The sequence below is a fragment of the Lissotriton vulgaris genome, chromosome 5 (assembly GCF_964263255.1).
Source record: "Lissotriton vulgaris chromosome 5, aLisVul1.2, whole genome shotgun sequence".
In the NCBI taxonomy this organism is placed as follows: domain Eukaryota; kingdom Metazoa; phylum Chordata; class Amphibia; order Caudata; family Salamandridae; genus Lissotriton; species Lissotriton vulgaris.
Genome location: NC_141693.1, coordinates 921,038,121 through 921,053,831, shown reverse-complemented (window position 1 = coordinate 921,053,831; position 15,711 = coordinate 921,038,121). Strand labels below are relative to the sequence as shown.

Genomic DNA, 15,711 nt, shown 5'->3' with positions numbered 1-15,711 from the left:
CAATGTTGACCTCCATATTTATATTTACAATCTTTAACCTTTCTTGTAGATTTGCAGTAGTGTGGCATCTTTTTATGGACTGTTTTTTATGACAGAAAGAAATTTTCCTTAGCTCTCCTCCAGTTACGAGATCTAGTGTGCACATTGTTGATGGTTTTAAGAACTGCACCCTAGGCACACATCACGTATTATCTTCCTATAACTAAAGAGATTAAAGTATGTCTGATAGGGTGAGTTGGGGGCGCATGACGGACCCAACATGATTTTGTCCTCCTTTTCCGCATTAGAGTTGCTGAATTTCAGCCAACTATGAAATAGGAACTTTTTGTGAACTTGCTGAAATAATTTACATACATGCAAATATGCTTTTTTTCACTCTAGTCCTTTTTATCATTGATATACTGTGATACTTTTATTCGATTTATAAATTTCCCTATCTTGTGATTTTTCTTTTAATTTCTATTGTACAAATATGTATATACTCTGAGCTGGTTCTATGAATTGTATTTTGTATGCTATTTATGTCTATGTTGTGTTATACATTGTATTTTTGTTTCTTAAAATATACACTACTTGTTTATTATGTCTTATGATATTTTGCTAAAGAAGAAATACTTTTCGGTATAGTTTTTCATTATATCACTGTTGCCAACATTTGAGTCTTTTTTTTCAACAGGTCGCTACCCAAAATTAGTATTTCACTTTGATCTCAAAAGAAACATTTTGTACTTTATCCTGGAAACCTATGTACCGTCGATACTACTTGTTGTGCTTTCTTGGGTGTCATTTTGGATCAGTCAATCATCTGTACCAGCCAGAATCTGCATTGGTAAGGGAAAACTTGGCAAACACTCAAATCAGAAAGTCAATAGTGCTATCAGAAACACATGATTTATTTCAGCATTTTTCAATGTCATTTTCTGGCCCACAGTCCTGTCTTGATTCCATGTAATTAAATGAAAGTGCAAATCATTTCATAGTACTTATTATGGCTAAATGAAAATGTAGGGATCATTCACTCAAAATACAAATCTCCACAGTCCTGTATATGTGTGGTCATAGTAATGAGCATGAACAGAAAAAAGAGAAGAAGCAAATATCAGCATTATCACACTGTGGTTATACCCCATTCTGTTTTCCATTAGAAAGAGATATAGAAAGAGTTATAACTTTCAAATGAAATATATTATTCCAGTACCTCAAACAAATCAAAATTAGGGTTAGACAATATTGAGTAATATTTTCTTTGTGAACTTTTGTGAAATTGATGCAAAATTACAAATACTCCAATGTCTCATGTGAAGTTTGCATGCAAAATCATACACCATATCGCAAATTACACCGGATATAAGCAGGAGACTAGTTTGAGCAGAAAATGTTTCGCAATAATAATTCTCTCATTGCCTCAACACTTTGCAGCTCAAACCTGTCGGCTTCTGTGTGAAAAAACACCAAATCACAAAATCTAATTTTGCGTAATATGACTCACTCACTGAATTACAGATTGATTAAGCAGAATAGAAATACTTGTCAAATTTACTAGCACATGAAGGAAAATATGTTTTAAATGGCATGTGAAAATTATTCAGTAATGATAAGGCTCAGCATGTCCACCTTTAAGATATGGTATTCAACATACAATAGTGCATATAATGTATGGTGTCTTTTAGTAGCTCCAAAAAGATGCATTACTTAAGGTCAATGAACAAGTTGCCATTTGTCACATTGTCTGGTCTTTATTTCTCTTTTTAAAAAGAATTGGGAATTCTGCACCTTCATCACTACTTTTAAATACATAGATTTCACCACTTTAAAATTGAAAAAAAGCAGTGTTCCCCTATATTATGTGATCCCCGAAAGAGTTTAGCTACGTACCCCTGGCCCGAAAACTTAGCTATGAATAGGCTTTTACAAGTATGAGTGAAGTAGGTTTATGAAGCAATTGCAAAGTTTTGCGAGTAAGATTCATAGTTAGGTATGGCATTAAGAGCTTATACTATGTTAAAAAAACATAAATATTAACCTACAAAAACAAAGATTACAGTGAAGATATAGTTGTGCACCTTGTAACAATATAAAAAATGTTGTTTAATACAAAAAAGGTAACCAGTTATAATTTACTGAGCTAACTATAATTTGTGCCCCAGCTATACACTGCTTATGGCCTCACAAATCATATCACTCATGCCATGTTAAATGACATTATTGATGGCATCACTGATAACATCATATAATCATTGTAACACCCTCCTATATGGTTTGTTGCCCTGACGTAATTCAACTTACACACAAAAGGTGATGGGAGGAATGCTTGAAATAAGTATAACCACTGGCAATCACTCAGGGTAGCACTCCAATTGCTTTTTTGTCAACTCAGCTTGGACTCAGCCATATATAAGTCACTCTTTACCATGCTCCTATAGAGGCAGTGAAGACCGAAACTCCAGGCCAGGTCCTTCTCTGACTGGAACACAAGCAACCTAAGAGCCATTTCCCCCTGATGAGGCTCATCAGTCAGTGTGATTTGGTTGCAGTGGCACAGAGTGCACAGGACCCATGTCTGTGCATACCCTTTCCATTTAGGGCATTACATCAAACCTTCCAAAGGTGATGAGGAGGAATGCTTGTAATGAGTCCAATTCAACACACTATAGGTGTGGGCAATCTTCTATTCACCTTGATGGGATTATCCTCCTAAAGACTTACATGATCTGCATTTTTAAATGAAGAAGTTGACAGGTACACATTTGCCACTGTAAAGGCACTTTCTTCCCGGCCCTATCGACTACACTCTGTAGTTTAGTAAGTAACATTACACATGTACATGAGATGGTCATAGTGGCATACAACATTAGAGCTTACAAAACCAGTGATAGATAAACCATCTCTAAGGTAGGGGTAGGCGGAATTTGCGTAATCGCGATACGCAAATCTTCGCAAAACGGTAAAAAATATCTGCGAACACGCAAAAATTTGGCGAACACGTGGAATTGCTTGTTCGCAATGCTTTTTTACTGGTCGCATTCGCTGTTTATGTGCTCGGGGGGAAATATCTCTCGAGCACGTATTTTGTGAACGCGAACAAGCAAAAAATTCTGCGAAGTCGCGGAACACAGAATTTTGGGCAATTTTGCGTTCTCTGCGGAACGCGAAATTACCCAAATTCCGCGAGCGGAATGGAATTTACCGCCCAGGCCTACTCTAAGGGGGACACTGCTACATTCTACGTTATTTATCAGTATCCAATCCTCAAAACTTTCAGTGAAATTCTGGAAATAAACATACACACTTAATAAACAACCTTGCTGCAGTGAATTTGTCAGTGGCACTGCATTACAACTATTTAATTTGGACACATGCTCACATAGCCACTGGTGGATTATCCATTGGGAATTGAAGGTTTTGTTATCTTACAAATGTTTTGGAATAGGCTTCGGTTTTAAGCCCCAACCTACTTTCAAACATACCTTTGTAACCAAAATTAGGAGCCAGGTTTATTACCTTTCATGCAAGGCAGCACATCAAGGATACGTGCTTCTTAGCGTTGAGTGAAAGGTAAAGAGCAAAGTGCACCATATCTACTAAGATATTGCACATGTCTGTACTTTCTCAGAGCTGGTGCACTTCAGGCAGCCTAGTGCCAAAGCAGACATCCTTGCACCATTGTGTGAGGGTGCCTGCAATGTGGGCAGGATGTTTTTTCGCAGGAAAATATTCCTTCCTGTACAAAAACAATTCTTATAAACATATTTCTCTTTCTATGTGTGCTGCAGAATTCAGCACACGTGGAAAGAGGAAGTAATGAAGATCTCTCTCCTTGTTACTCCAGCCTCAGGTAGGGGTAGCATTTTGGTGTAAATTCAGGTTTACTGCCCTTAATACATTTGTGTTTGGCTCAAAATCCACGGGTGGATGCACTGGAATGCCCATGCTCTACCCATGGAATGACTCCCTGTTGGATCTGGCTCTTTCTGCAGGTTCACTTCCAAACCTTTTGCCTTTAATCCTCCACATTTTACTGAATTTGTTCTTGTTAGATTTAGGACTATGTGCACTTTACCACTGCTCACCAGGAATAAAGTGCTTGTGCTCTCTCCTTAAAACATGGTAGAATTGTCCCTTGTAAAGTGTCGCTACATGTGCCCAGGGCCTGTAAATAAAATGCTACTAGTGGGCATGTAGCACTGATTGTGCCACCCACTTAAATAGCCCTCAACATATGTCTCAGACCTGCCATTGCAGAGCCTGTGTGTGCAGTTTAAATTGCCATTTCAGCCTGGCAAAGTAAACATTTTGCCAGGCCCAACCCTTCCTTTTTAATACATATGTCACTGTAGTCCCGTGACAGCCAAAGGGCGGGGTACACTGTATTTAAAAGATAGAACATGGACATTTAACTTTTACATGTCCTGGTAGTGAAAACCTCTTAAATTAATTTTTCACTACTGCAGGGCATATTTCTCCCATATGATTACATTAGAGTTACCTTATTACATTTTGAAACTGTAATTTCCAAATGGGAAGAGATAACTTGTTCATGTTTAGTGTATCTGGAATCCTAATTTAAAATCCTAACTAATGGTGAAGTCAGATTTTTGAATTGCTATTCCGAAAATGCCTCTTTTAGGAGGTTTTAACAGATCACCTCAGCAAGTGCTCAGGTTACAGGGTGCATTACAAGAGCCCTAGGTAGGGTCAATCAGTATTTACAAATTGTTTCGCATAGTTATACATGTTTCCAAAACATAGTATTCAGACAAATGTTAACAACAAAGTGGTAAAAGAACAGAAATTACAAAATATAAAGAGTCTTAACCCAACAATAATCTGCAAATCCAGTCGATTTAATGTCAAAGACTAAATTCCTGTTTCATAAATTCAGCTCTCAGATGAACATGAAACTCATAGTACTTCCCAATACATTTCGGGCTATTAAAAGAGCCCCTCTACAGGTGAATCTATAAATTAAACAGAAACAGCTGTAACCTAAAGGTACATGTTGTGAAAATCAATCTAAATGCAACAACCCTATGCATGCAAAAGCAGCAAATCGGTGACATGTGTCGTTATACTGTTCATGAGGGAAAACTGATCTGAGTTGGCAATACTAAAAAGAGATCGTGTAACATGTGGTCTAGGAGAGAAAACAAATATTAAAGTAAGAAATAAAGTGAAATCAAAAAGAATGAGGAAGCCTCAAAATGTCATATTTGCAAGAAAGTAATAAGAAGGAGAAACAAATTACAACTGTGCTTATGGTTATCACCAAGCCCAGTGGATAATGATGAATGACAATGAAAATTACCAACTACTGAAAACTCCAATAAATCAATCGTTCAGAGTAACCTGACTCCAACAGGATCCAATTCCTTTGTCTGTCAAACATAGTTAAAACCACATATCAGAAAAGACGTAAATGCATATCAGTGCTACAAACCAAAAATTCAACTCCTTCCAACATTTCCTTACCCAAAAAGAGCTCAGGAGAACTGCTGGTCAAGTATTCTTGGTAAGTATCGCACTCAAAAAACATGAAAAGTAAATACCAGATCAACCAATTTTCTTACAGTACAAAATAATGTGAACTAAACTTAAACAAACAAGTCATGAACTCAGCAGCACCCGCGAGGTTGGTGTTATTGTGTCCCAAATGTTCAAAAGCCAATTAATTTCACAAGGCGCAAACAAGTTTGTGTTCAATGAACTCTTAATCCTTTCTCAAGGACCTTGAATGTCTACAATGAAAGGGGAATACAGGACTGTAAGCTACAATCTCCCGAAAATTAAAAAAATTATGACTATAAGAATGTGATGCACAGGTAAACTCATCAAAGCTTGAAAAGCCTTTGCGTTGCAACCAGTCTAACCTCAACAATTCCAGCAAGCGTATGGAAGGCCACCCATATGTACTGACGCATTAAAGATGAGATTAATAACCTTAGAAAGCGAACTGTGAACAATCAACCAACATCTTCTCTGACACACAGAAATGGCAAAACCCTGCTCTTTCTTCAACAAGGTATGTATAAGCAGTGAAGAAAATGTGAAACTCTGAAAAAGCTAAGAAAAAAATAGGTCATGCTCTCCCCACACCTAGCCATAAAAATCTAAAGAAAAGCGATGTCTAAAATGAAAGAATCAGGTTGAAGACAAATATCAAAAGGAAAAAAAAGGTAAGAGTTGGACTGGAAATTACATTGAGGTTCCAATATGAAGCCTGATAGTATTAATGGTACCATAAGTAAACAATACATAACAATCATAAATCATATACAATTGGAGAACACAAATCATCATTAACATTCGACAAATAGCCAATGTTTGATACAAAATGGAAAAACACGATGTATATGAAAAACAAAGAGATAATGATGATAGTTCATGAAGGTCACATTCCATTATGAAAACGTAATTTTCAATAAACTGTATTATTCAATGTCAGATTTGAGAAACCCACCCACCTACACAAGGGGAATAAAGATGCTTTGAACTAAACCCAACTTCTCTAAACAGTGCAATTAAGTGAATTCTTTGTGATAATGTGAAATGGAAGTAAAAAGTCATAGATCTCTATCAAGCCATACTGTCTCTCTAAAGAGTATGCAAAGTTGTAGAGGTAATAAAAAATAAGCAAATTCCATTTTATCGTTGAGACCTTTCGGAATTGAAGTGTCCCAAAATTGTATCCAGTATGTTTCACGCTGTTGTATTTACTTGTTATGATCCCTATCCCCTTGTTGGTGTACTACCTCCAAAACTGTATACCCCCTGTAGTTAGTTTGGAGCAAGGACAGGGAAGGTATGGCATCTAAACACGTAAAAGGCATGCCTCTAGAAGTTTCTCCCCACTTCAAAGCACAACTGTGTATAAACGGAGGACCTCAGACACTACTTTAGTACACTTATGGACCTGGGATACTCTGCTGGCAGAAAAGCTGCTGTGCTGCTACAAAGCCTGCAACTCTGCTGGACTGTTGCTCTGAAGGAACTGCTGACCTCGTGCCTGGGAAGAAGGACTAGATCAGCAATCCATTGTGAACCCAGGACCTCAGAGTGACTCAAAGACCTAGTCTGCTGGCATCTTGATCTGAGACTCAGGGATATGAAAGGCTCCTGGACACATTCTCAGCAAGTTTCTGAATCCCAAGTGGTGCCTCCCAGGTCCTGGACCCTTGGCGTCGCTCAGCTAGACTTAATTCAAGATTTTTGGCTCTTCTCAACTGTGAACGACCTGTTCACAATAGAACCATGCCACTCACTCCAAAAATCATTGCGAGCCGCCAGCAGCCCGTTTCCTTCCATTTTGTTCCATTAAGTTGTAGAAAGGAGCTTTCCATCCAGGTTTAAATTGTTTTCATACAATTGGCTAGATTGTCTGAACTATTTCCTGGTTGGTTGAGGAAAACTATCAATTGGGTGTCATCAGCATATGTAATGAATCGAATTCCAAAGGGTTCAACGACTTTGGCCAGGGGGCTCATATAAATGTTAAAAAGTCTGGGGCTCAGGGATGAACCCTGAGGCACTCCACATCTCAAAGGCATGCTCCTGGATGTACAGTTTTCCTCATAAACCTTGAACGATCGGCCCTACTGGAAAGACTTCAGCCATCTTAGTGCAACCCCTGATACCCCTGCTTTTCTAGTCCTAGAAATAAGCAGATGATGGTGATCCAGCGCTCCTACTAAAATTCTGCATAAATGATGTCACTATCTACCACCAAACTTACCAATCAATACCAGGCCCATAAAATAACAGAGCAGCTGAATCATGAGGCGAATGGATCTGATATGTTGTTTAAACTATCTACAATAAACAAGACCAGATTGCCATTTTAAAAGTTTATTCAAACATATTCAAGAAAACTTAGATTTTGGAACTTTATTAAGCAAGCATTAGAAAAAGTCATATGAAAGTTTTATTCAGCATTTATAAAGAGAGCTTAATTCAAGAAAATATTATTCATTAGCCGAAATAAGTGAAAAAGAGCATTTCCAAACCCTAACTAACTCTCTGTCTCTACCCTCATCACCTGAAAACAAAGTCTTTTAAAGTCACCTTTCCTTACGTGTATTCATCGAACAGCAGAACACGTCCCTCTGGAATCAAGAAGCGTAAGCCAAAAATCTGCTCCTAGAGCCTATTCTTATACCCTAAAACTATGGCTAAACTAACTAATTTCACATACCATCAGCTGAATTCTGGCTCCCCATTGGCTGAACCACCTCACGCCACAGTAAATTGTGACATCTTCCACCTCAAGTCCAGGCTTTTACACAAAGCCATTGTTCATGCACAGAGTCCTGGTAGCACTTCCTTAGGCTGCTACATTTTGTAGCAAAGATTGTTCATGTAGTGCACAAAAATACCGCGACTCACATCCTGGCCTTGAGCCTGTCCGTTCTGAGCTTCTCGTGGCACATTAGCAAACCTCTCCACAGAGTGCCTTTTGCAGTTCTTTTCAAAAACTTTTCACAATAAAAGTTTATAGGCTTCTCATCTTTTTCAAAATAAGTTTTTCTCGTGTAGCTTTTCATCAGCAGGCCTCTTTTCAGAAAGCATCAATTTTCTGCGCCACTTTTGCTTGCGTCACTGCGCCACTTTTAGCTCGCGTCACTTTTTCAGAATACTATTATTTAAACAAACACAAAACAATAATTAATTCAGGTAATGAAAGTCATTCTGTTTCCAACCTACATAGCTAATGTTAACCCATTAGTATAAGTCGCCTAGCAGAAGCACACAAATAAAGCAGCACATTTAATGTCTTCCATTCTTCATAAAGTCCAGCTGGATTCTTCATATATCTGAAAGAGTAAAAAGATAGACAAACACAACATGGATAAACAGACACAACATAGACAAACACATAAGCACACACAATAAAAGCACATGCCATCAGATAATCAGCCGCATTAATGTTGACAAAGACCATAGGACTAACAAAACAATATTAGTTATGTGTTACAAAACAGACTTGCAAATGCAACATGAGCACATTAATATTAGTCCCTGGTGTAATGTAATGTAAAACTTTAATCTAGGTTGATTAATACAACAAACCATGCAATAACTCATTAATATGTTAATTCAAGTTATGAGAGTTTTATATCACGAGCCAGACTAAAATCATTTCTGAAGCTCGCTCCATCAATCGTTAACGGTATCGAAGGCTGCACTCAGGTCCAAGAGGAGGATAGCGGCCGAACCTCCGGCGTCCATGATTTTTCTAGTTTCCTCGGTGACGGCAATCAGAGCTGTTTCTGTGCCTTGTTGGGGTCTAAAGCCTGTTTGTGTAGGGTGTAGTCGACCGTTCTCCTCGAGGAATGCTGAGAGTGTAGCATTTACATGCTTCTCTGTCATTTTAGCAATTCCTGGCAGTAGGGATATAGGTCGATAATTTGAGAGGATATCTGGGCCGGCTCCTACTTTTTTAGCAATGCCCTCACCATGGCTTGTTTCCAGGGTGAAGAGACATTGCCAGTACTTAATGACAGGTTTATTAGTTCTAGTATGGTGGGTGCCACTGTGTGAGAAACTTGGTTTAGGACGTTGGGTGGAGCTGTGTCTTCTGGGGAGCCAGATTTTAATTTGTTGAGATAGGATTTTAAGGTTTCCAGATCCATAGGGTGTAAAGCCTCCATGGCATTTCCAGTCCTGATCACATTGGTGTCCAACTGGGTGGGGTTTAGAAGAATGGTAGGAGGTGGAAAAGTGAGATAGATGGATTGAATTTTAGTGTGGAAGAATTCCGCTAAATCATCACAGTGTTTAAGTGTATTCTCTGCTGGAGGTGAAGGAGGTAGTGATTGATTTAAAAATTCTGAACATTTCAGGCGGGGCATTAGCGGCTGAGGAGATTTAGGTTTCATAGTATTTCGCTTGGGGTTTGAAAATTTCCAATTTGTAAACTTTTATGGCGTCTCTGTAGATTTGTTTTTTTTCTACTGAGAAATCTTTCCTCCACTGTCTCTCTGTTTGTTTACACTTGAGTTTTAGTTCTCTAAGGGTTGGAGTGTACCAGGCTATCTTTTTTAGACCTTTCTTATCTTTCCTGATTTTCCTAGGGGCCAGCAGTTTTATGGAGGCTTCAAGCCAACCATTAAAATCCTGATTGGCTGATTCTGGATCCCCTTTTAATGATGGTCAGGTGTTATTCAGGATGTCTGTCCAGGACTCAATACTAATCTTAGTCCAATTTTGTCCAAGTTTTTTTATGGTGGGCTCTGATCGAATCCTAGTTGTAGGTATCCAAGTAAAGGGTAGCAGATAATGGTCACTCCAGGGTAGGGGAATTGGGTTATCAGCTATCACGTTGGTGTTTTTAAAAATGGGATCCAATAAGTGTCCTTTAATATGGGTAGGGCCATTTATTTTTAGGTCTAAGGCTAGAGCTTCTAGGTTATCTACCTGTTCCTTAGTACTGGCGAAGGAGGCATCATCGAAATGAATATTAAGATGCCCTAATATTGAGAAGTTAGACAGGGAACTAGCTAAGGTGGCTATGTTTTCTGGAAGATCCAAATTGAAGTTTCCCAGAGGTCCCGGGGGTCGGTAAATTAGGACCCCGGAAAAGGTGCATGTCTGTGAAAAACCGATTGCGAAAACTAGGCTTTCACAGTCAAGAATCGACCTCTCATTCAAGCGGCAACTGAAGGCGTCTCTATATATAATAGCAAGACCTCCAACTCTGTTAAAAATAAATATATGCAGTGCAAATTTCCTAACTAAACCGTGCGGCTTTTTTTCATACTCTCTTTTGAGGCTGAGGTAAACAACTGTTGCTGTGACACAATAAATGGCACACATTTAAAAGAAGGCACATGTATTTCTTTAGGCATTTTGAAAAATTTACTTTTTGAGTGATGCTAGCACACAACGCATGCCAATGCAGTTAGGACTAATTCCATTAAACAGCAATGAAGTGAACATGAAGAGGATAGAGAATATAAAGAGGATAGATAGAAAAAACTTTCCAATCTCCTCCTTCCCTCCACTCCGCAGTAATATCTGCATATCTTTGGCAAGGTGAAGGACAGGTTGGTAGCAGTAGCCCTTTCCTCCAGTTCTCACTTATATTATGTGGAGATCCAAACCCAGCAGGGGAATGTAGTTGCAATCTATATGGTGTCCGAAATGTTGACAGTGATGATAAGGCAATTGGGATTGTCTTCCAGAAAGGCCTGTTTTGTATAATGGCTTTGCATAGAACCCATACAGATGAGTAATGTATGGTGATAGACGTGTAATCAAAGAGCTGGAGGGGTTTTCTGAGTCAGAAAGTAGATTATTAGAGGTGATCCTTATCAGGAAATGTCAGTTTAATGAGAAATTGTAAGTAGAATTAAATTCCAGGCAATAGGAAATGTTAAATAATGTTTTATGCTAATCAATCTTCTGAGATTTCCGAATTGTTTAATAGATCATTTTAGCTGGTATGGGAATGCGTGTTTTGCTAACAACTACGGGGCCCTAGCAGCACTTTGGCACCACTGGAGTGCCACTTTTGATGCTCTGGTGGCGCAACGTGCCACAGCATATTTACAAGGTTATTCAAAGCCACTTTACTTGTTTTTTTATGGCCTTGTACATATGTGCCTCTTTCACGCAGAACACCGCCTGAAAGGGGCATTCCGTGGATGTTGCTCTGCGTTTTCCTACCCAACACCCATGGAATCTGAAGCTTTCCCAGATTTATGAGGAATCGTAACCCTGGGAATGTGTCAGATTCTACTGCCGCCCCTGGAGTGCGGTTAGGGAGGTACAATGAGGAGAAATATCCTTATTTCTCATCGTTTTTCCTCTATGTGTGCTGCACTCTGCAGCACACATAGAATGAGTTAATCAACTCCATTGATTGATTTTGTGCAGAAAGATGTCCCTACTTGCACAAATTCAATCATCGCCACACCGGGGAGCCTGCGTTGGTACTTGGCTGCTTTTTTAGCATCGGCGCAGGGCTCAGTACAGGAATGCCCCATCTTCTTGTAAATACAGTACATTTCTGCACTTTTAGAATGGCGCAGCACTCAAAGTTGTTGGAGGTACTGCTCTGTGCCATTCTATGTTATATGAGGCCCTATGTTTGTTTGTGCACGTTTTTGATTCATTATTAAAGTCTAAGCTATGGATTCATAAGATTAAGACTGAAGTCACACATTATAATAAACTCCGATTTTGGGAGAGAAATTCGAAAGGACTCCACTTTAGACAAAATTCAGCAAACACTTTCTCCTATCTGTGCAAGTTAAATTCAGTTTACCATTATGGAAGGCATAACTCATGCAATGTGCTGTTACATAATTACGTAGAATTACTGGTGCTTATGCAGAATTACCTGACGAGCATAGCCCTGCATTTAGTGCTATTTTATAACATAAAATGCACCTTTGCATCCAAAATGAACCTGAGAATGTATTTTCTGATTTAAAAAAATATCGCTAAATACAACAGAACACGAACCGCTCGCGCTCTGTTCCAGTGCTCATGGGAAGGAATTAATGCCCCCAAATTACTTCAAATTATGCGAACTGGCATAATACCATAATTTTGGATAATTTCACTTCGCAAGAATAACACACAATTACTGAAATTGCTACCCACTTTTTTGAAAAAAGACTGCATCATGATGCAGTATCAGTTCATAAACCAACTACTGCTTCAATCGCTGGATGGCTGTATCCTTGCCTTTGACCCTGAACAGTGCTCCGCTGCCCCTTGGTCTATATAAAGCGCCACATACAATTTGTCTTTGATATAATTGCTTAGATGGGTTCGGTTGGGTTTCCTTTAATTTACATATCTTGGAAAATACCAGGCAACAGGCCCTACTTTTGCCGCACATTACCTGACAGTTAAGCAGGTTTCGCAGCAGCAGGGACTTCAGGTCACCTCACATGTCTCAGGCTCCACGGTGCGGCAGGAGTAAAAACAGCTCCATCAGAAACACTGTATTACCGTAAAGTGCATTGAACAGCATTCGTCAGCTTCCAAGTGCAAACCTTGGACTCAAGTGCCATCTGCTGCTTTTAAACGAACATTGACGCTCTATTTAAGCGACGAAGCTAGTTTCATGCAGACGCATGGTACCAAAAAATATAAAAACCTCGTCATGAACGGGAATATTCTAATTCCACTTACCGACTGCGAATTATATGGGGAGAAATTTTCTGCTAGTTTAAATTGGCTACCATTAACAATCCTGAAACTGGAAAGTGAAATGTTTTAGCTTGTTTACAAATATTGAAGCTGTAAGATTGGACATTAGAATTAAAAAAAAAATACCTGTTATAAGAGTCAGTAGAAGGAATAGCAGAGTCTAACTAGAAAAAGTAGTAAGAAAATGTAGTATTTGATGCAACGCAGCACCGCAAACAAAGATGGTGTGCTGCATGAACGGGAGGATGCCAAGCATTGCCTTGTGTCACGGACACACCTTTACACCACAGGAGAAAAGTGTGTGTGCGTGGGTGTGTGTGTGTGTGTGTGTGTGTCTAGCATACACTTTTTACTAAGCTTAGATTAGCTTTAAAACATTTCGGGGCAGATTTACTGCGCTGCAGCTCCGCCACCGATGGTGCGACGCATTTACAATGCAGCGCACCATGGGGCAAAATTGGCACAGATACGTGACGCATCTGTGCTGTAAAGGTGGCGCATTGCTGGAGTTGCGTCCCAAGCGCGACGCAGCTCCAGCAAGGCTCGTGGGTGCCCTATCTGTCCAATGCTGCGTCAAGCCTTACGCCTGCTTCAAGCAGGCGCAGGGTTTTGACGCAGCATTGGCCTAAAAGTGACTGAGTGAAAACTTGTAGATTTCACTCAGCCACTTTTGCGAGGCGCACCTGCCCCGGAACGCCCACATGTGGCGCAGGGCTTTACAACGTGACGCATCTGCCTAGATGCGTCACGTTGTAAATGGGTTGCAGGGATGCGCCACGTTTACGCCGCCGTTGCGTGACGCAAACGTGGCGCAAGTCCAACATAAATCTGCCCCTTCCTACTTTGTATATGTTGTCTAGTGCAGAACAACTACAAAGTTAACAAAGATAGAGAAAAACCTATTCTCTTCCTTTGCACCTGCCTCAAGGAAGAGAATTTTGGGGCAAGTCCTCTCTGGAACTATTAGTTGAAAGAGCTTTGCACCAAAAGCCATGGGTGGTAGCGTGGAACACACAGTTAGGACACATGGGGCGCCCCATGGATGCACATGTAAAGCACTACTTTGCGTTACCCTTAGGGAACAGTAGCACTACTTTTAAGGAAAGTAAATTACAAATCAACACTTCGCACCAGTGTGCATTACTTCTACTGACTTTAAACGCTGGCACTGTTTTGTAAACGTGACCATTAATGTTGTCCTTGACTGCTATGATGGCAACAGAGGCTAATAAAAGATGTTTCTTATTATTCATACAACATAAAGCAATTCCCAGCCGCACCGACGGAGCAGTTACAGAGCATGTCAATGAAGTACTAGTCCACAGCTTCAATAGAAAGCAGAGAGCACAGATTCAAGCATGGAGGGAAGGAACAGAACGTGGTGGGGGTGGTTGATAGGAGATTCGTTTTTATTTTTATGGAAATCCGCTTACTGTTTGAGGGGGGGTGAACCTCTACTCAAGCAGCAGCCACAATTCTGTTAGTGTTAAGTCACAAGCAACCCCAAATTAACCGGTGCTTAACTATCGGGTAGCTTGGCTCAAAGAGGTCAGGCTTAACTTAGTTGTATGTAAAATATTTATACAGTACTTCAAACAGTAATAAAGTGAAAGAAAGTGAAAACACAATACAAGAAAAACCCCACACCAACTTAGAAAAAAAGAGTAACATGTAATAAATTGTTTGAAACCAAAATGACAAAAATCCTATCAGTATATCAGGAGGCATGCAATTTCCAAGTTTGAAGTAAAAATAGTGTGTTATATGCACAAAGCGCAAACTGTGGTTATCTGATTGAGCTGGACGGGGACGAAGTAACAAGTTCAGGCCAACTGCAATAGAGTTTAAGTTGGATGCAAGGCCCAAGTCAGGCTATCTGAACAAAGGTACCTTAAATCCTGATTTGTGTAGCATTGCAAGATCCCGGGTCAAGGGTACATCTCACAATGGCGGTTCTGAGGAGCTGCGACGTGGGGAAGCAGAGTCCTGCATTGTTGTTGAGAATTCCCACTATGAATTCAATTCTGAACTGATTTTTGTTTATCCCTCTGTTTCTGTAGTCCATGTTCCCAAAAGCGCCAAGAAACCGTCTGGTGTATGTTGCGCTATAGAAATATTTTAAATTCAAATTCAAATTCATGCTGTCAATGGGGGGCATGTGATGCAAAGTCCTACATTGGAGATGTGTCACTCACCTGCAGTTACGAGGGGCTACAATGGGATGTCCTGCATCGTCGTCAAGGATGCCATCGATGTTGGGGTTGTGATGCAATGGTCTGCATCGAGATGTGTTGCGCAATGGAGGTTCCGATGAAATTGTTGTCTGGGATGGCCCACAGTCTAGCGTTGGGGATGCCTCGCGCTGCGTGCTCTAAAGCAGAGCTGCAAGAAGATGCACTGCACTGTGTTGGTTCTGCTTACAGACCACAGCTGTGCTGGAAGAGCACATTCAAGTCCAATTCCAAGGGTTAAGCACTTGGGTAGCACCACATGGGGCAAGACTCATACCAAGTGTAGTCCATGTGCTGGGTTCAAGATGGTTGGAGACTTTTC

General features: G+C 40.0%; 1 protein-coding gene across 1 annotated transcript in view; it reads left to right on the top strand.

Moving 5' to 3' along the window:
• Positions 1-15,711, top strand: part of LOC147711799 (gamma-aminobutyric acid receptor subunit pi-like) — a 488,208-nt gene that overhangs the window by 458,953 nt on the left and 13,544 nt on the right. Inside the window, exon 7 of the mRNA XM_086920240.1 lies at positions 677-829. Coding sequence (XP_086776366.1) covers positions 677-829 — 153 coding nt within the window. The remainder of the gene's footprint in view (positions 1-676; positions 830-15,711) is intronic.